The 15,301-nt window shown below is 33.2% G+C and overlaps 1 protein-coding gene across 1 annotated transcript in view; it reads right to left on the reverse strand.

Annotated features, from left to right (window-relative positions):
* Positions 1 to 216: 216 nt before the first annotated feature.
* The window catches only part of LOC148954218 (prostamide/prostaglandin F synthase-like), a 516,813-nt gene continuing 501,728 nt past the window's right edge, over positions 217 to 15,301 (reverse strand). Inside the window, exons 4-5 of the mRNA XM_089086067.1 lie at positions 8,509 to 8,655; positions 217 to 2,975 (exon numbers count right to left, since the gene is read on the reverse strand). Of these exons, the coding sequence (XP_088942193.1) occupies positions 2,874 to 2,975; positions 8,509 to 8,655 (249 nt within the window). The 3' untranslated portion in view covers positions 217 to 2,873. The remainder of the gene's footprint in view (positions 2,976 to 8,508; positions 8,656 to 15,301) is intronic.

A 15,301-nucleotide genomic window follows, 5' to 3' on the forward strand; every position in this document is an offset into this window, starting at 1 on the left:
AAAATTACTAATTTCGTAATTTTATATTTACTATGCATATTGTATATATTATATAATATATACATACCCTCTATACATAATTTTCCTTTTTGAGCTTATATTATAAATGCTATTCGAACAAAATTTTCGTTCCGTCATTCATTCTCCAAAATGAACTCGACCTGAAAATGAAAGAACTGATTCTCCAGTCCAAGGACATAAAAAACCAAGAGACAGTTTTTCGGAAATTATCCCTTTTATTTATAGAAAGCCATCACAGATACAAAATTCCATATTAAATAATCCAGGCTACAAAAAATAGTTCTCTCCCTTAGAAACGCGGATCATCAACCATTGCGAATTCTTTCGAATTTATCGCTTGAGCCTCATTTGCATTTGTTGAAGCAGAGAAAAATTTCAAAAACAAAACAAAAGCAACACGCATGAAACACAAAGAAAAACACAAAATTTGGCGTAAAGATTAGGGTTTGGCTAATCAAATTATTTTTTTTTGCAGTAAGAAGTTTTAATACAATTTCTATAAAAAGCATACCCAATAGCTCAATAAAATAAATCTATCCTTTTAAAAACTCGTTTAAACTAAAAAATGCGTGAGGCTACGTATTTGGTCTTTCTTTTTAATGTAACTCTGAAAAAAGGGGGCGGGATTTTGCAAATGTAAATTTTGCGTATCTGTATGACACCGCTCTGAGTGCCAAAAACGACATCGAAGTTGACCGAATAGCATAACAATAATTAAAAGCAAAATTCTGCAATCCTATTTCTTCGAAATCATCAGTTAATTGCAGAAAATTTTCTTATTAAAAATTTGAGACTAAATGGATATTTATCTCCATGAGAAGCACTTGTCATCCGCCATTGTGGATTCTCTTAGAATTTATTACTTTACATCATTTGTGCTTCTTGAAGGGGATAAATTTTTTAAACAAATTTGACAAAACAGCAAACAAGGGAATACAGAAAAATTAAAGATAATTTTCGTAATCAATAACGCATATAATCCTCAATTGTATTTTATTTGACACTTTGGTGGGGAGGGGGGATCATTGTTTTTATCCGTAGGAAGTTTTCATATTAAAATTGGGATTACAAGTAGACTTATTTCCCGTAGAAACACTGGCCATCCGTCATCGTGAATCCTCTTAGAACTTATCACTTTAGCATCATTTACGATTTTTAAAGGGGTACAAATTTGCAGGCTTAGACAAAACAGCAAACATAGCAACAAAAAGAAATATAAGCAAATTTTCATAATCAATGACGCATAGAACCCTCTGTTTTGTTTCATTTTTGACATTTCGGAGGGGGAGGGGAAACCATTGGTAGAAAATTTTCATAATAAAATTTGATATCACATGCAGATTCATCTCCCTTAGAAACACTAGTCATCCGCCACTGTGACTCCTCTTAGGATTTATCACGTTAACATCATTTGTGTTTTTATAAGGGGGACGATTTCCAGACTTAGAAAAAAAGCAGCCAAAGTAGAAATACAAAGAAAAAAAAAGAGAATAAGCAGGATCAGTAACGTCTGGAATCCTCAATTTTATGTCATCTTTGAGAAATTAAGGGACGGGGAGAGAAGGGGTTTTACTGATATATTCTGCTTCATAATGACCTACTTCAGCTTTCACTTAGAAAGGTTCACCTATTACCAGAAAAAGCTGAACATGTTTCCGGCCATTTTTTTTTTTTAAAATTGTGTTAATTAATCTTTAATTCTCACAATAAACACTACCGATACTTTGCTATTTTATAGTTACAATTGTCATTGTGATTAATCCGTTTTAAATTCATTTTCTTCACCATCATCAGCAATTATATAATTTTATTATTAATTTGTGAAGATTAACGAAATTTTAAGTTAAACTAAAAAAAAAAAAAATACGATTTAGTTTATAGTTCAAGCCGATTTCAACGACTAAAAACTGTTCTTTGTTTATTGCAAAATAATATCAAATACCAAATATTTAATAATATTTGATTATTACATTATATAAGCAATTTATTCTCTTAAAATTTGATTAACCAAGAGGTCCGAAAAAAGATGTCTTTTCATTGTCACAATGAATGGAAATATATTTACAAATTTTAAAATTGCTCATAACATGATGATGACATTAGAGTGCTATTACAAATTAAGTTGTAGGAATTCTGATCTCTTCCAGGATAGCTGAAGACGGAAGACCCTTCTTTATTTAAGACTTCGACTCTAATCAAGAGTAAAGCACAAATTTGACAGTTCTGTAATATTCACAAAAATGTGGTTTCGTTAGAATTTATGCTGCTTCTTTCATGGCCAAATTTTATTTGGATTATTTTGTATATATTTTTTTTAATATTTTGTTACATTAAAGCAAAATTAAAAAGTTGCTTGGTATTATTGATATTATGGTCCTTGAAAATTTTACTATTTGAATAATCAATTATATTGGATTGAAATTGCTTTATCTATTTTCAAACTATAATTCTATTCATTACGCATTAGGGCTGTAGCTTTCAAACTGATCAAGAAAAAAGTTTTCGGCCCATTTCCGGGCCCAATTTAAGCAAAATTTGAGATTGCCGATGACAATGACAGGATTAAAGTACTATTACAAATTAACTCCTAGGGAATCCTCATCTTTTCCAGGATTATTCAAGAGGAAATCCCTTTTTACTTGACGATTATACTTCAATCAAGAATTTGAACACAAATAACTAAATGAATAATCCCGTAATATTTACGTAAATGTGATTTCGCCGAAATTTATGTTGCTTCTTTCATGCCTAAATTTTCTTAAAGTATTTTATTTAGTTTTTTATAAATCTAAAAGTGCAGCAAAATCGTAGTTCGTAAACATGCAAACTGAGAAAAAACAACAACTGAACAATTATTTCTTTCCACCAAAAGAACAGGCGTCAGTACATTCGGAGGCTGAACTTTCATCACTTTTCTGAGTAGGTACATTATTTGTGCTCTCTATTCCCAAAACCTAAAAAGAAAGCTATATGAATCATTCAGAAGCCAATCTAACCAAATCCACTTTTTTCATTTTGAGATTTTAATCTCAAAGCACTTAAAAACCACGAAGACATTCTCTTGAATTGTGGATTGACCCAAAAGACGAGAAAACATCTTTGGTCCATCAAACCCTAACAAATTGATTAAGGTTTATGTTCCTTGTGCAAGTGTTCTATATGTTATTTTCTGCAATCCAATGGTCCAGGGCCGTATCCAGAATTTTTTTTCTAGGGGGGGGGGGGGACTTAAAAAGGCATAAAAAGGGTGTTTTTATGAGCCGAACAAACATTTCGGGGAGGGGGGGGGTGAAAACCCCCTAGCCCCTCCCCTGCGTACAGCCTTGCAACGGTCCAATATTTTGACATAAGAAGACAATTTTGCGATCATTCGATATCTAGGATTCAGATTCCACTACCGTCCTACAATTTTGAAACTTGCCTTGGAAATTGTTTTAGATTTTAAATTACATGGAGCACTAAAAATGGATGACGTTCCTTTGTTATGTAATTTTAGATTAGTCTCTTAAGAAAAAGTCAAAGCAATTTCAATATTCTAGTTTGGCGAATGGATAAATCTGAAACTGTGTGTTTAGTACAGAGGATAATGTAATCAGGAGTTTTTAAAGAGGGTGAATTGCAAAAAAAAAGTTTAATAATTTGGCTATAATCTAATAGTCGTCTCTAGCAATAAAAGGTAAATGTAAAGAAAACGGCCATGCACTTTACTGTCCCTACCGGCAGTGCTGATCTCCTCAGCAAGGAAGTGCAATAGGCAATTGGGGGCCAGCCATCATATGCTTTCGCAAACCCTTCCTGTTCACCACCCACATATTTCTGCAGGTACCCATTTAGAGGTGGGTCGACTCTGGCTGAGCTTAGAAAGTTACACCAGTGACCCCCGTTCCAAACCAAATACCATGCGGGACCAGGACTCGAACCCCTGTCCTCAGGGACAAAGGTTTTCAATTCTAGAGTGCTAACTATTCGGCTAGGACAACTTCAGCAATAAAAAAAAGTAAAATAAAGGTAAAATTCAACTAACGATAAAAACGATGAAAATGAAACCAAGATCACCAATGAAAAAGTGCTTACATTGACTAAAATTAAAAAACTATTAAATCACGTTACTAAAGACAAAAAATACAAAAGACATATCATTTCTTCAGAAAGGAAATAGCTTCGAAAAGAGATAATTTTTTAAGTCATGATGTTGGGACTGTTTTATTGCTGGTCTTAGGTTACGTTTAGTTTTAGCATTTTTATCATAAATTGAATTTTTGCATTGCTGAGGACGGTTATTAGATATATAGCCGAACTATTCAATTGATCTTTTCTACAATTCACTCTTTTTAAAACTTCCTCATTGCATTATCCTCTTTACTGATGGAAAGGACGTGAAGTCTTGGCCGTTATTTAAAAATTAATGAATTCAACGATATTATTACCCAGTCCTTTCAGTGCAATTTACCGCTGCAAGTTTTTATATACGCCTGTTTTTTATACTGTCTGATATAAGAAAAATGCAACACACGTAAATTTTCATTCGCAATTCTAAGCACAGGAGAATACGAATTATTTCTTTGACAAAAACCTAATTATTAATGGAGAGTACGTCAATCGCCTTAGATGTTCTATAGCAAATTGGCCCAAGATAAAAAGTGAGATCTCCTTTCAGTTTGAGACATGCTAACTAATAGATTGTTAAAACATACGGCGATTGACAATTTCGGTTTATTCCGATTACACTAACGAAAGAAACTAGAAGTGAATAGTTAGCCGACACGTAAAAAATGTACATTTATTTTAATTCCTGGTTCATTGGTTTTATCTTTTATGACTATCATAAACAAAGAAGGCCCCTGCACTCCCCAGATCGCACACTTGCCTTTTATGGTAGTACGAAAATTTGCCCATAAAATGCGGAAAATTGCCCCACTATATGGGTGAGTGTTAGAGCTTTGCTCTCCTTTTGGCGGATGAGGAGCTCTCTAGTATCATATAGATCACGGAATGGGAGGCCTAGATATTTCAATTCCGGAAAAGCAGCAACGGACAATTCATCAAGGTTCACTTTCAATCTTTCAGAAACTGAACCCCTGTTGAATAGTACGACGTCTGACTTTTCTATATTAAATTTGAGACTTATTTTTGAATATTCTCGACTCAAAACATATATTTTTTTTTCTCAAGCGCCTGTATCATTCAACTATGATTGAAAACATCATCTCCATTCGCGATAAGAGATTCATCTACACCTTCTGAAATACACGTAGGATTATGCGTCTAAAGTAAAGCCACTAACACAAAAACAAAAGTTATTAAAATATTATAATATAGTTATTAAGAAACATATATACAAGGTAATTAAAATACAATTTTAAAGTACAGTTATACTACATTAGTGAAGGCAAGTTTAAATCAACCCCTCCCCCTTTATGATGGAAAATGCACTTTTCAGACCCCCCTCTCCCTAAGAAAAGTGCTCCGACAACGTCTAACTACACTAATTCTATCACAAATCCACCAAAAAAAAAAAACACAGAGAAAGTAGGTAGCACCATTTTTTTTTTTTAGTATGACTAATAGTAGGCCTGAAGACCATTGTTTACGGGTCGTTCCTACCATGTCCTTCTAGTGTCCAGGTATAAGCCGTTCTATATTTAGCATAACCCTTACACTAAATAAATGTCATTTTGTGGTCTTTAGTGGCAAGGAGAAGGCGCCATCTATCATAAAAAAAATAAACTGCACTGAGTTACTAGCAGCAGTATTAGTAGTAAGTAATTTTGTCAGGTGACACTTTCCCCCACTATAACACTAAGTATAATAATAATGACAACTTTAATGCTCTAAAAGCCCTAGGATTTCAACATAAACAAAAGCTCTAATTTACATAAACTAAAATAAACGCTACATAAATAGAAACAATACAACAATTACGAAAATTTTTCTATGCTGAGTTACTAGGAAACAATTTCTTCTTAAAATTTATATGCACTACATACTTTTATATATTATTTGTAATATAATATTGTATATAATGTAATAGTTCATAATACATTCGTGTAGTCTTTGTAGATCGACAGGGTATTGTAAAAGAGTGCATTTTATTTCAATACTTCAATTTCCACATTTCAACACTGTTGATTATCAAACGATTTGGCAGCATTAGGCAACTCATTTTAACACTAGCGTTTGTGTTTCATTTTTCTTCTTCATTTGACATGAGCCGTCCTAGCCGAGCGGTTACCGTGCTATACTTGAAATCTCGAAGACAGGGGCTCGAATCCTGGTGTTGCCGGTTATTTGGTTTGGAACGGGGTCAATGATGTGACTGTGTAAGCTCAGTCAGAGTTGACTCAGCTCTAAATGGGTATCTGGCGTAATCTGGGGGAAAAACAAGACAGGGGTTGATGATTTACCCCCAACCACGCATTGCACTTCCGACAGAAAATCAAGAGATCGGTGTCCTTCTCAAAGACAATCACACCTTTATAGAAAAGCTACACCTTGTCCAGCTGTTTGGTGCCATATGTTTTTAACCGCTGACTTTTCAACAACATTTCTCTTTTTCAAATTTAATGTCGGATACTACCAAAAACTGCCTTTAAGAAATACCTTTAATAAAGGTCTTTTTAATTGAAAAATGAGTTCCCGATCCTTTCTAAGTTTTTGACGTCTTTTAAATAAAATACAACTTTTACCAAGTAAAAGTAAGGAGCAACATTGAAACTTAAAACGAACAGAAATTATTCCAAAATTGAGGGGGGCATCCCCTTCCTCAACCCCCAATTTTTACACTAGAGACTGAAAGTTCTTTAAAAATGCTCCTCATTCAAATTTAACTGCCTTTTGTGTTTGAGCAGTCTTTCTTAAAGAATGGTGACAAAAAGTCAAACTTTAGCGTGAAGAACAAGGATTGAAGATGAGGAAGCCCTTCTAATATACAGAATAATTTCTGTTCGTTTTCAATTTTAATATTGCTCTTTAATTCCAGTTGAAAAAAAAATGTTTTTTAATTGATTTCTGAGTTTTTCCAATCGCGCAAGGAAATCCACCCCCACTCCCCGTGTAAATTTTCCACTGAAAGTTTTCTCCACGCGAAAAATCCCCCCCCCCCCCTGTCAGAAACATTCCGGATATTTTCCAACGACAAAGATTAAATGTCAAAAATGGGCAAATTGCGTAACTTAAAGCCCTTTCCCTAGGGACTATGTCATTTCATCCCTGAAGTTTTTGGACCAAAGCTTAGTTTTTGGATCTTTCAACTATGCTGATAAAATAGATTTCTCAGAATTTTGATCAGATATGTTTGGGAAAAAAAGAGGCGTGGGAAGGGGGCTAGTTACCCTTTAATCTTTTTGGTTATTTAAAAGAAAAAAAAATTCGTATTTTGTAGAAAGGAGCTTGAAACCTCCACAGTAGGGTCCTCCAATGTGCATAGTCTGATGTTGTGATTTTCATTAAGATCACTTGACCTTATGGGGGTGTTTCTCTCTTTTTAAAAACCAGTTTGATAATTAGTTTGACAAATCCGAAGCTAATACTGAAACTTAAAAGACCAAAATCAAAAGCTGTTAAATAAACAGGTCGCAAATGGTGGTAACTTTACATTTTATTGAAACGCGAGTCATACAAACATTTCAATCTATATGATTGAAGGACCAAAAGTTGGGCCAGTTTTTCATAGCATTATTCCAATTTTTAAACCCTAAACTTTAGAGTTATTGCAATGTTTATAAATACATCATGCAATGAACAGAGCCCATGAACAGTCTATGACAGAGGGGCAGTGATTTTTATATTTGGAAAGAGCACCAAATAAAGAATCGAATAGCATATTTCTTTTTCCAAATCTGATAACTGTGCTATAAGTAATCCTAACAGAGTTTTGTTATAAGCCTATATTGTTTAGTTTAGAAGAGTGAGAGGTAATTAAAAAAAAAATACAAAAATTAGACTTGCATCACTTTCACATTGAACCCAGTTCTTTCATTATCTTAAATTTTTCGGAATTTTCTCGACTTAGTCAAGGAAAAAAAATTGAGCTCTACGAAATCTTACTGATAATTATCAAGGAGATTAATTAAAAAAAGGCACTAGATACAGCAGCTGCCTTTAAGATGAACCCTTAAACAGCTCCCTATGATGTTCCAGTGCCTTGCTAGCAGCGAAAAAAAAAAGGGAAAACAAATTTAAATCCTGAAAATAGAAAACTGATGTGATGAAATTTTTTGGTTATTTTTACGTTTTTATCAAGTTAAAATCTATCACAAAATGTATAAATATCTACTTTTTTTAATCACAGACCTGTGTAATTGGCACCAATGAAAACAAACAATTTGTATTTTGTGTTAAAATTCGTGTGATTACAGTGGAATTTTAGGGTAGATCTTAAAGAACCCAACTTCCTTTCAAAGAAATTTCGGGAAACACTGAAACATTCGAAGATAGAGGAAACACTGGTTGTGCCCTCCAAACATAACACAAATTACTTGGACTTACCTCAAGTATCTTTTCATTGGCAACATGGTCAGCAGGATTATCCTGTTTGTAATAATATAATAACTTCCCTCCTTTTTCAACAATCAAAACGCCTCCATTTTGAAATCCATCCCCTTTCATATCACCGCTGATGCCTAGTGCACGAGTCTGGAAAAAAAAGGATCCATCATTTGGTGGACTCAGCGAATATTTCTAGGCAGGGGGAGGGTAACAATGCCGTATCCAGGGGGGAGGAGGAGAATGATCAGGTCTGAACCCCTTTCAAAATCTGTGTTCGACTGGTAAAAACGTAACACAAATAAACAAAGTTTTGATGCACTTTAAGTTTTTTTTTTTGTATAATTAACCACCGAACCCGAACCCTGGATACACCCTAGGAGAAAAGTCCTTAGGATCACTCTTAGGGGGAGGCAAATTCCCTCCCCTGTCGTAATGTGTGTAGTTGTTAATTACTCTTATGTTTAACACTACTATGGTACGACAAAAATATATATATTGTTATTTTACAGTTTGGAGGGAAATAGCTTGAAAAGTACCAGAACAGGTTGGCGAGCCACTTTTGAAGGTGTAATAATTGGACTACCAATTCAGTCTCCACCAATGCCTTAAGCGGCTTTCACACAATCTACATAACTTTCAATGCTAGTTACCTAAATTTAAGCAAGACATTTCACGTTTAAACAAGTACTTTCTCACAAAACCAACGTAAAAATCCATAAAACCAACAGAGCATCGTCTAAAATCATCTCAGCCATCATAAGCAAACTATTCAAAAAGCTAAAATGTGAAATAAAGATGGGGATTTATGCTCTGGTCAAGCATGAGGGACTGTCTAGGAAATGCTTATGAATTTGTTTTCAAAATTTATTAAATGCTCATACGGAAATTCATTTTCGTTTACTGCTGCATTGAGTTACGTAACATAAACTTACGTAACGTAAGCTTCTAAGTAGATCTCGAACCTACTTAGCACTACCTACGTTAAGGGCCAAATTCACTCTGTAAAGTTACAAAACTAAACAACGTCCTAATTTACGCTAGGGTGAATGGTTTTACAGAGGTGTCTGAATGAACCATTAGATTGTCTGACTTTTAGCGTTAATACGCACAATTTAAAAATTACGTGCTCCACTTAAAACCCTTTTATATCGTATTTTTGGTCAGTGTTTCTAGTTAACATCTGACCAGCAGCTGCTCATTCATACTTGTCTTGTTGTTTCGGCTTTATTACAAATTTAATTTTATTCAAGTTTTGGCGCTTAATTAAATGGTAAACTTTTCTTTATCGTTTAAGTAAACACAAGAAAAAAAAATCGAAAAATCTAATCTATTGTGTTTGCTTATCAACAGAAGTATATAGCACATGAGTGTGGGAAATAGACATACGTTATTTTGGTTTATGGCCAACATAGCCAATAATTAGAGTGAATCAGAGCATCTATCTGGGGAGGGCAGTTCTTAGATACAATCTTAAGGGGAGACAAATTCCCTACATGTCCTTCCGTGTCCAATTGTTAACTATTTTTTATTAAACACTACTCTCATATGAAAAAGAATATTATTTGATGCACTTGGATGGCAAAGAACTTGAATAGTGCAGGAAGAGGTTGGCGAGCTACTTTTGACACTAACAACTAGCAAAATATACCAGTTTCTAACACAATTTATTTAAAAAAAGAACTTAGTTTTGCTGATGAAAGTAAAGAGCGAAGTTGAAACCTGAAGCGAATTAAATTACTGCATCCGTGTTTATTCAACATATTTTCAAAAACTGTTTGAAACAAACTGGCTCGTGATATTTGTCTATATGTGTAGAATTCTGGAAAACTAGCGCAACCTAAAACACAAAACTGACGCAACAAAAAATGAATAGAAAGAAGAAAATCCTTGAGAGGGTTGCAGAAAGTAAAAGAATAATTAATAAAGGTCACGACAGTTTTATACCACCCATGAAACCATTAACTTTACCACAAGATTTTAACTATTTAAAAAGCTAAAGATAGCTTAGTTTTACGTAAAGTGCTAGTTTCTCAAAATTCTAAAAATATAGGGAAATATCACGAGCCAGTCTGTTTGAAATAGTTATTCAAAAATGTGTTGCATAAACCACGAAGCAGCAGCTTTTGTTCGCTTTACCTTTCAGCTTCGTCTTTTCCTATCATCAGAAAAACTGTATTTTAAAAAAAAATTTAGTATGTTTTTTTAGGTTTTTAAATATTGATAATCAACGTCGTAAACGCTTTTTTCCAACTTAGGCAAAGTGACAAATTAAGTTAATATGAGTTTTTGGAAAAATAGGGCATTCAATAGATTTAACTTTGCACCTCTCATAAACTTTGACTTACAAATCTGGAACTTGTCACAAAAAAGCGTCCATGGGGTATTTATCCTTAATATCTTTGAGGAGTTGCAAATAAAAATTCCATTATCCGTAAAATTATTAAAAGAGTTTATAATGTGAAGTTAATATAATTTACGAAAATTTGCATTTGCATTATTTTTGCTTTTTTGACTTCAACAATTTAAAAAGAACTAATTATTTTAGGCGCTAGAAAGAGAATACATATTTCGGAAAAAATTTCCTATCCAAGATTCGGACTTCTGTTACCATGGCACAAGGCAGAGCTCTTACCCCTAGACCAGAGCGTCTCATCAATAAATTTATTCTTTATTCTTTTTTAACCTAGACCTCAAAGTCTTATCACCACTCGATGCGGCTTTTCAGTGCTGTTATCAACCATAAACCTACAAAAAGCACGCTGAAATGATTAATAGCTTTGAATTGAACCTTTAATCATTTGTCTAGAATGTTGCCTGTAAGCTAGTTCTATTGCCGGCAATTGAGGCTGGTGGTGGCGTCCGCACTCCCCAATTCTTGTCCCCGCCTAGATTTTGAAAAATTTCTTTTTCGGAGTCTTTCCATTGGAAAAGGCCTTTGGTACAATTCCTTTATATGGGCCTTTCTAAAAAGTCAAGTTTGGTTAATGCTAATGAAATAAAATAAAATAGGATGACTATATAATGGTTTAGAAACAAATTTGGGCTACATATTTGCACATTAGGGGGTGTGGGGGGGCGAAGCATAGCATATATTAAATACGTAACCTAACCTAGGTACCTTCCTCCCCCCAAACTCCAAAAAACAACACTTTAAATAGCTTAAAACCACGCTATACAATGTATTTCTCTACAGCAGTGTATTGAATCATCTCGTAAAAATGGGTTTTTCATTGCGAGTAGAGATCTATGTTATACTTTGAGCCGATTATGTTCCTTCCTGTGCTATTCTAGCCGACTATGTTCCTTCCTGTGCTATTTGGGTACTTTACGTTCCTTGGCGTCTTTCCAGAGCATGTACTTATGGATTTGGGTGGATTATGTTCCTTCCTATACTATTATAAGGGCTTATGTTCCTTCCTATGCTATTCTAAGGGCTTATGTTCCCTCCCAAGCTATTCTATAGCGCTATGTTCCTTCCTATGTTATTCTAAGGGTTTATGTTCCCTCCCATGCTATTTTAAGGGCTTATGTCCCCCCATACAATTCTAGGAGCTTATGTTCCTTCCTATACTATTATAAGGGCTTATGTTCCTTCCTATGCTATTATAAGGGTTTATGTTCCCTCCCATGCTATTCTAAGGGTTTATGTTCCTTCCCATGCTATTATAAGTGTTTATGTTCCCTCCCATGCTATTATAAGAGCTTATGTTCCCTCCCATGCTATTCTAAGGGTTTCTTTACGAGGTTTGAGATACTCTGTTGCCTGATTCCGTGCGTTTTTTATTTACATAGTTAAAAGTAAAAACAAATTTTTTTCTTAAATTAGTCGTTATTTTATACTTTAAATTGGATTTAAAGGGTTTGTGAGAATTTGTTGCCTGATTCCGTGTGATCTTTATTTAATTGGTGCCCATTAAAAACGAAATTTTTTTTTAATTAAGTAGTTCTTGTATCTTTTAGAAGAGCTTTACTGGGTTTGAGAGACTCTGTTGCCTGATTCCGTGTGGTTTTTCTTTTCTTGGTGCCCATTAAAAACGAAATTTTTGTGTTAAATAATTAGTTTTTGTATCTTTTAAAAGAGCTTTAAGGGGTTTGAGAGACTCGGTTGCTCTTTCGTTGAAATGTAAGAGTTGGAATATTTCAGTAGTGTTTTGTCATTGTTTACCTTGTCACAGTTACATTGTCTTAATTTTTTAAAGTTCATTTTGAATTTCTTTCGTTGAAATGCAAGAGTTGGAATATTTAAGTACTGTTTTGTTGTGCTTTACCTTCTCACAGTTACATTCTCTTGATTTTTCAAAGTTCATTTTGGATTTCTTTCCTTGAAATGCAAGAGTTGGAATATTTCAGTAGTGTTTTGTCGTGGTTTACCTTGTCACAGTTACATTCTCTTGATTTTTCAAAGTTCATTTTGGATTTCTTTCGTTGAAATGCAAGAGTTGGAATATTTCAGTAGTGTCTTGTTGTGCTATACCTTGTCTCTGTTTCACTTTATTCATTGTTCATATTTCTTTTGTGATCTTTTTCATTGAAATGCAAATTTTGAAATATAACACTAGTGTTTTGTCGTGCTTTACATTGTCACTAATGCTTGATCTTGGATTTTCCATTTTCATTTTGAAATTCTTTAGTTGAAATTCAAGAGTTGGATTATTTCAATAGTGGTTTGTCGTGGTTTAAGTTGTAAAAGTTACATTCTCATGATTTTTCAAAGTTCCTTTTGAATTTTTTTCGTGAAATGCAAGAGTTGGAATAGTTCAGTAGTGTTTTGTCGTGGTTTACATTGTCACAGATACATTCTCTTAATATTTCAAATTGCATTTTTGATTTCTTTCCTTGATATGCAAGAGTTGGAATATTTCTGTAGTGTTTTGTCGTGGTTTACCTTGTCATAGTTACATTCGCTTGATTTTTTAAATTTCCTTTTGAATATATTTTGGAAAATTCAATAGTTGGAATATTTAAGTAGTGTTTTTTCGTGGCTTACCTTGTAACAGTTACATTCTCTTAATTTTTAAAAGTTAATTTTGAATTTCTGTCCTTGAAATATAAGATTTGTAATATTTAAGTAGTGTTATGTAATCTTTTACATTCTCACAGCTAAATTAACTTGATTTTTTAAAGTTCATTTTGCATTTCATTCGTTGAAATGCAAGTTTTGGAATATTTCAGTAGTGTTTCGTCATGGTTTACCTTGTCACAGTTACATTCTCTTAATATTTCAAAGTTCATTTTGAATTTCTTTCATTGAAATTCAAGAGTTGGAATATTTCAGTAGTGTTTTGTTATGATTTACCTTGTCACAGTTACATTTTCTTCATTTTTCAAATTTTATTTTTAATTTTTTTCGTTTAAATGCAAGAGTTGGAATATTTAAGTAGTGTCTTGTTGTGATTTACCTTGTCACTGTTACATTATCTTAATTTTTAAAATTTCATTTTTAATTTCTTTCGTTGAAATGCAAGATTTGGAATATTTAAGAAGTGTTTTGTCATAGTTTACCTTGTTACAGGTACATTATCTTGATTTTTCAAATTTCATCTTGGATTTCTGTCGATAAAATGCAAGAGTTGGGATATTTCAGTCGTGTTTGGTCGGGGTTTTCAGACTCACAGCTCAAGTAGCTTTATTTTTTAAAGCGACCTTTGAATTTATTTAGTGAAACGCAACTTTTGGAAAAGTTAAGTATTTGTTTGTTGTGTATTACATTGTAAAAGATACATTTTCTTAATTTTTCAAAATTTCCATTGTATTTCTTTTCTTGAAATGCAAGAGTTGGAATATTTCAGTAGTGTTTTGTCGTGGTTTACCTTGTCACAGCTACATTCTCTTGATTTTTCAAAGTTCATTTTGAATTTCTTTCGTTGAAATGCAAGATTTGGAATATTTCAGTAGTGGTTCGTCATGGTTTACCTTGTCACAGCTACATTCTCTTAATTTTTCAAAGTTCATTTGAATTTCTTTCGTTGAAATGCAAGAGTTGGAATATTTGTAGTGTTTTGTTATGATTTACCTTGTCACAGTTAGATTCTCTTGATTTTTCAAAGTTAATTTTGGATTTCTTTCCTTGAAACGCAATAGTTCGAATATTTCAGTTGTGTTCTGTTGTGCTTTACCTCGTTATAGTTAAATTCTCTTAATTTTTCAAAGTTGATTTTGAATTTTTTTCGTGAAATTCAAGAGTTGGAATATTTCAGTATTTTTTTTTCGTGGTTTACCATGTCAAAGTTCCATTATCTTGACTTTTCAAAGTTCCTTTGAATTTCTTTCGTGAAATGCAAGAGTTGGAATAGTTCAGTAGTGTTTTGTCGTGGTTTACATTGTCACAGATACATTCTCTTAATTTTTCAAAGTTCATTTTGGATTTCTTTCCTTGAAATGCAAGAGTTGGAATATTTCAGTAGTGTTTTGTCCTGGTTTACCATTTCAAAGTTACATTCTCTTGATTTTTTAAAGTTCCTTTTGAATATCTTTTGGGACATTCAAGAGTTGGAATATTTCAGTAGTGTTTTGTCGTGGTTTACCTTGTCACAGTTACATCCTCTTAATTTTTCAAAGTTCATTTTGGATTTCTTTCCTTGAAATGCAATAGTTGGAATATTTCAGTAGTGTTATGTCGTGGTTTACCTTGTCACAGCTACATTCTCTTGATTTTTCAAAGGTCATTTTGAATTTCTTTCCTTGATATGCAAGTTTTGTAATATTTCAGTAGTGTTTAGTCGTGGTTTTACTTGTCACATTTAAACTCTCTTAATTTTTCAAAGTTCATTTTGTATTTCTTTAGTTGAAATGC

This window comes from Artemia sp. Qi Xiang Cuo, chromosome 3, assembly GCF_049724085.1.
Source record: "Artemia sp. Qi Xiang Cuo chromosome 3, ASM4972408v1, whole genome shotgun sequence".
Classification (NCBI taxonomy): Eukaryota; Metazoa; Arthropoda; class Branchiopoda; order Anostraca; family Artemiidae; genus Artemia; species Artemia sp. Qi Xiang Cuo.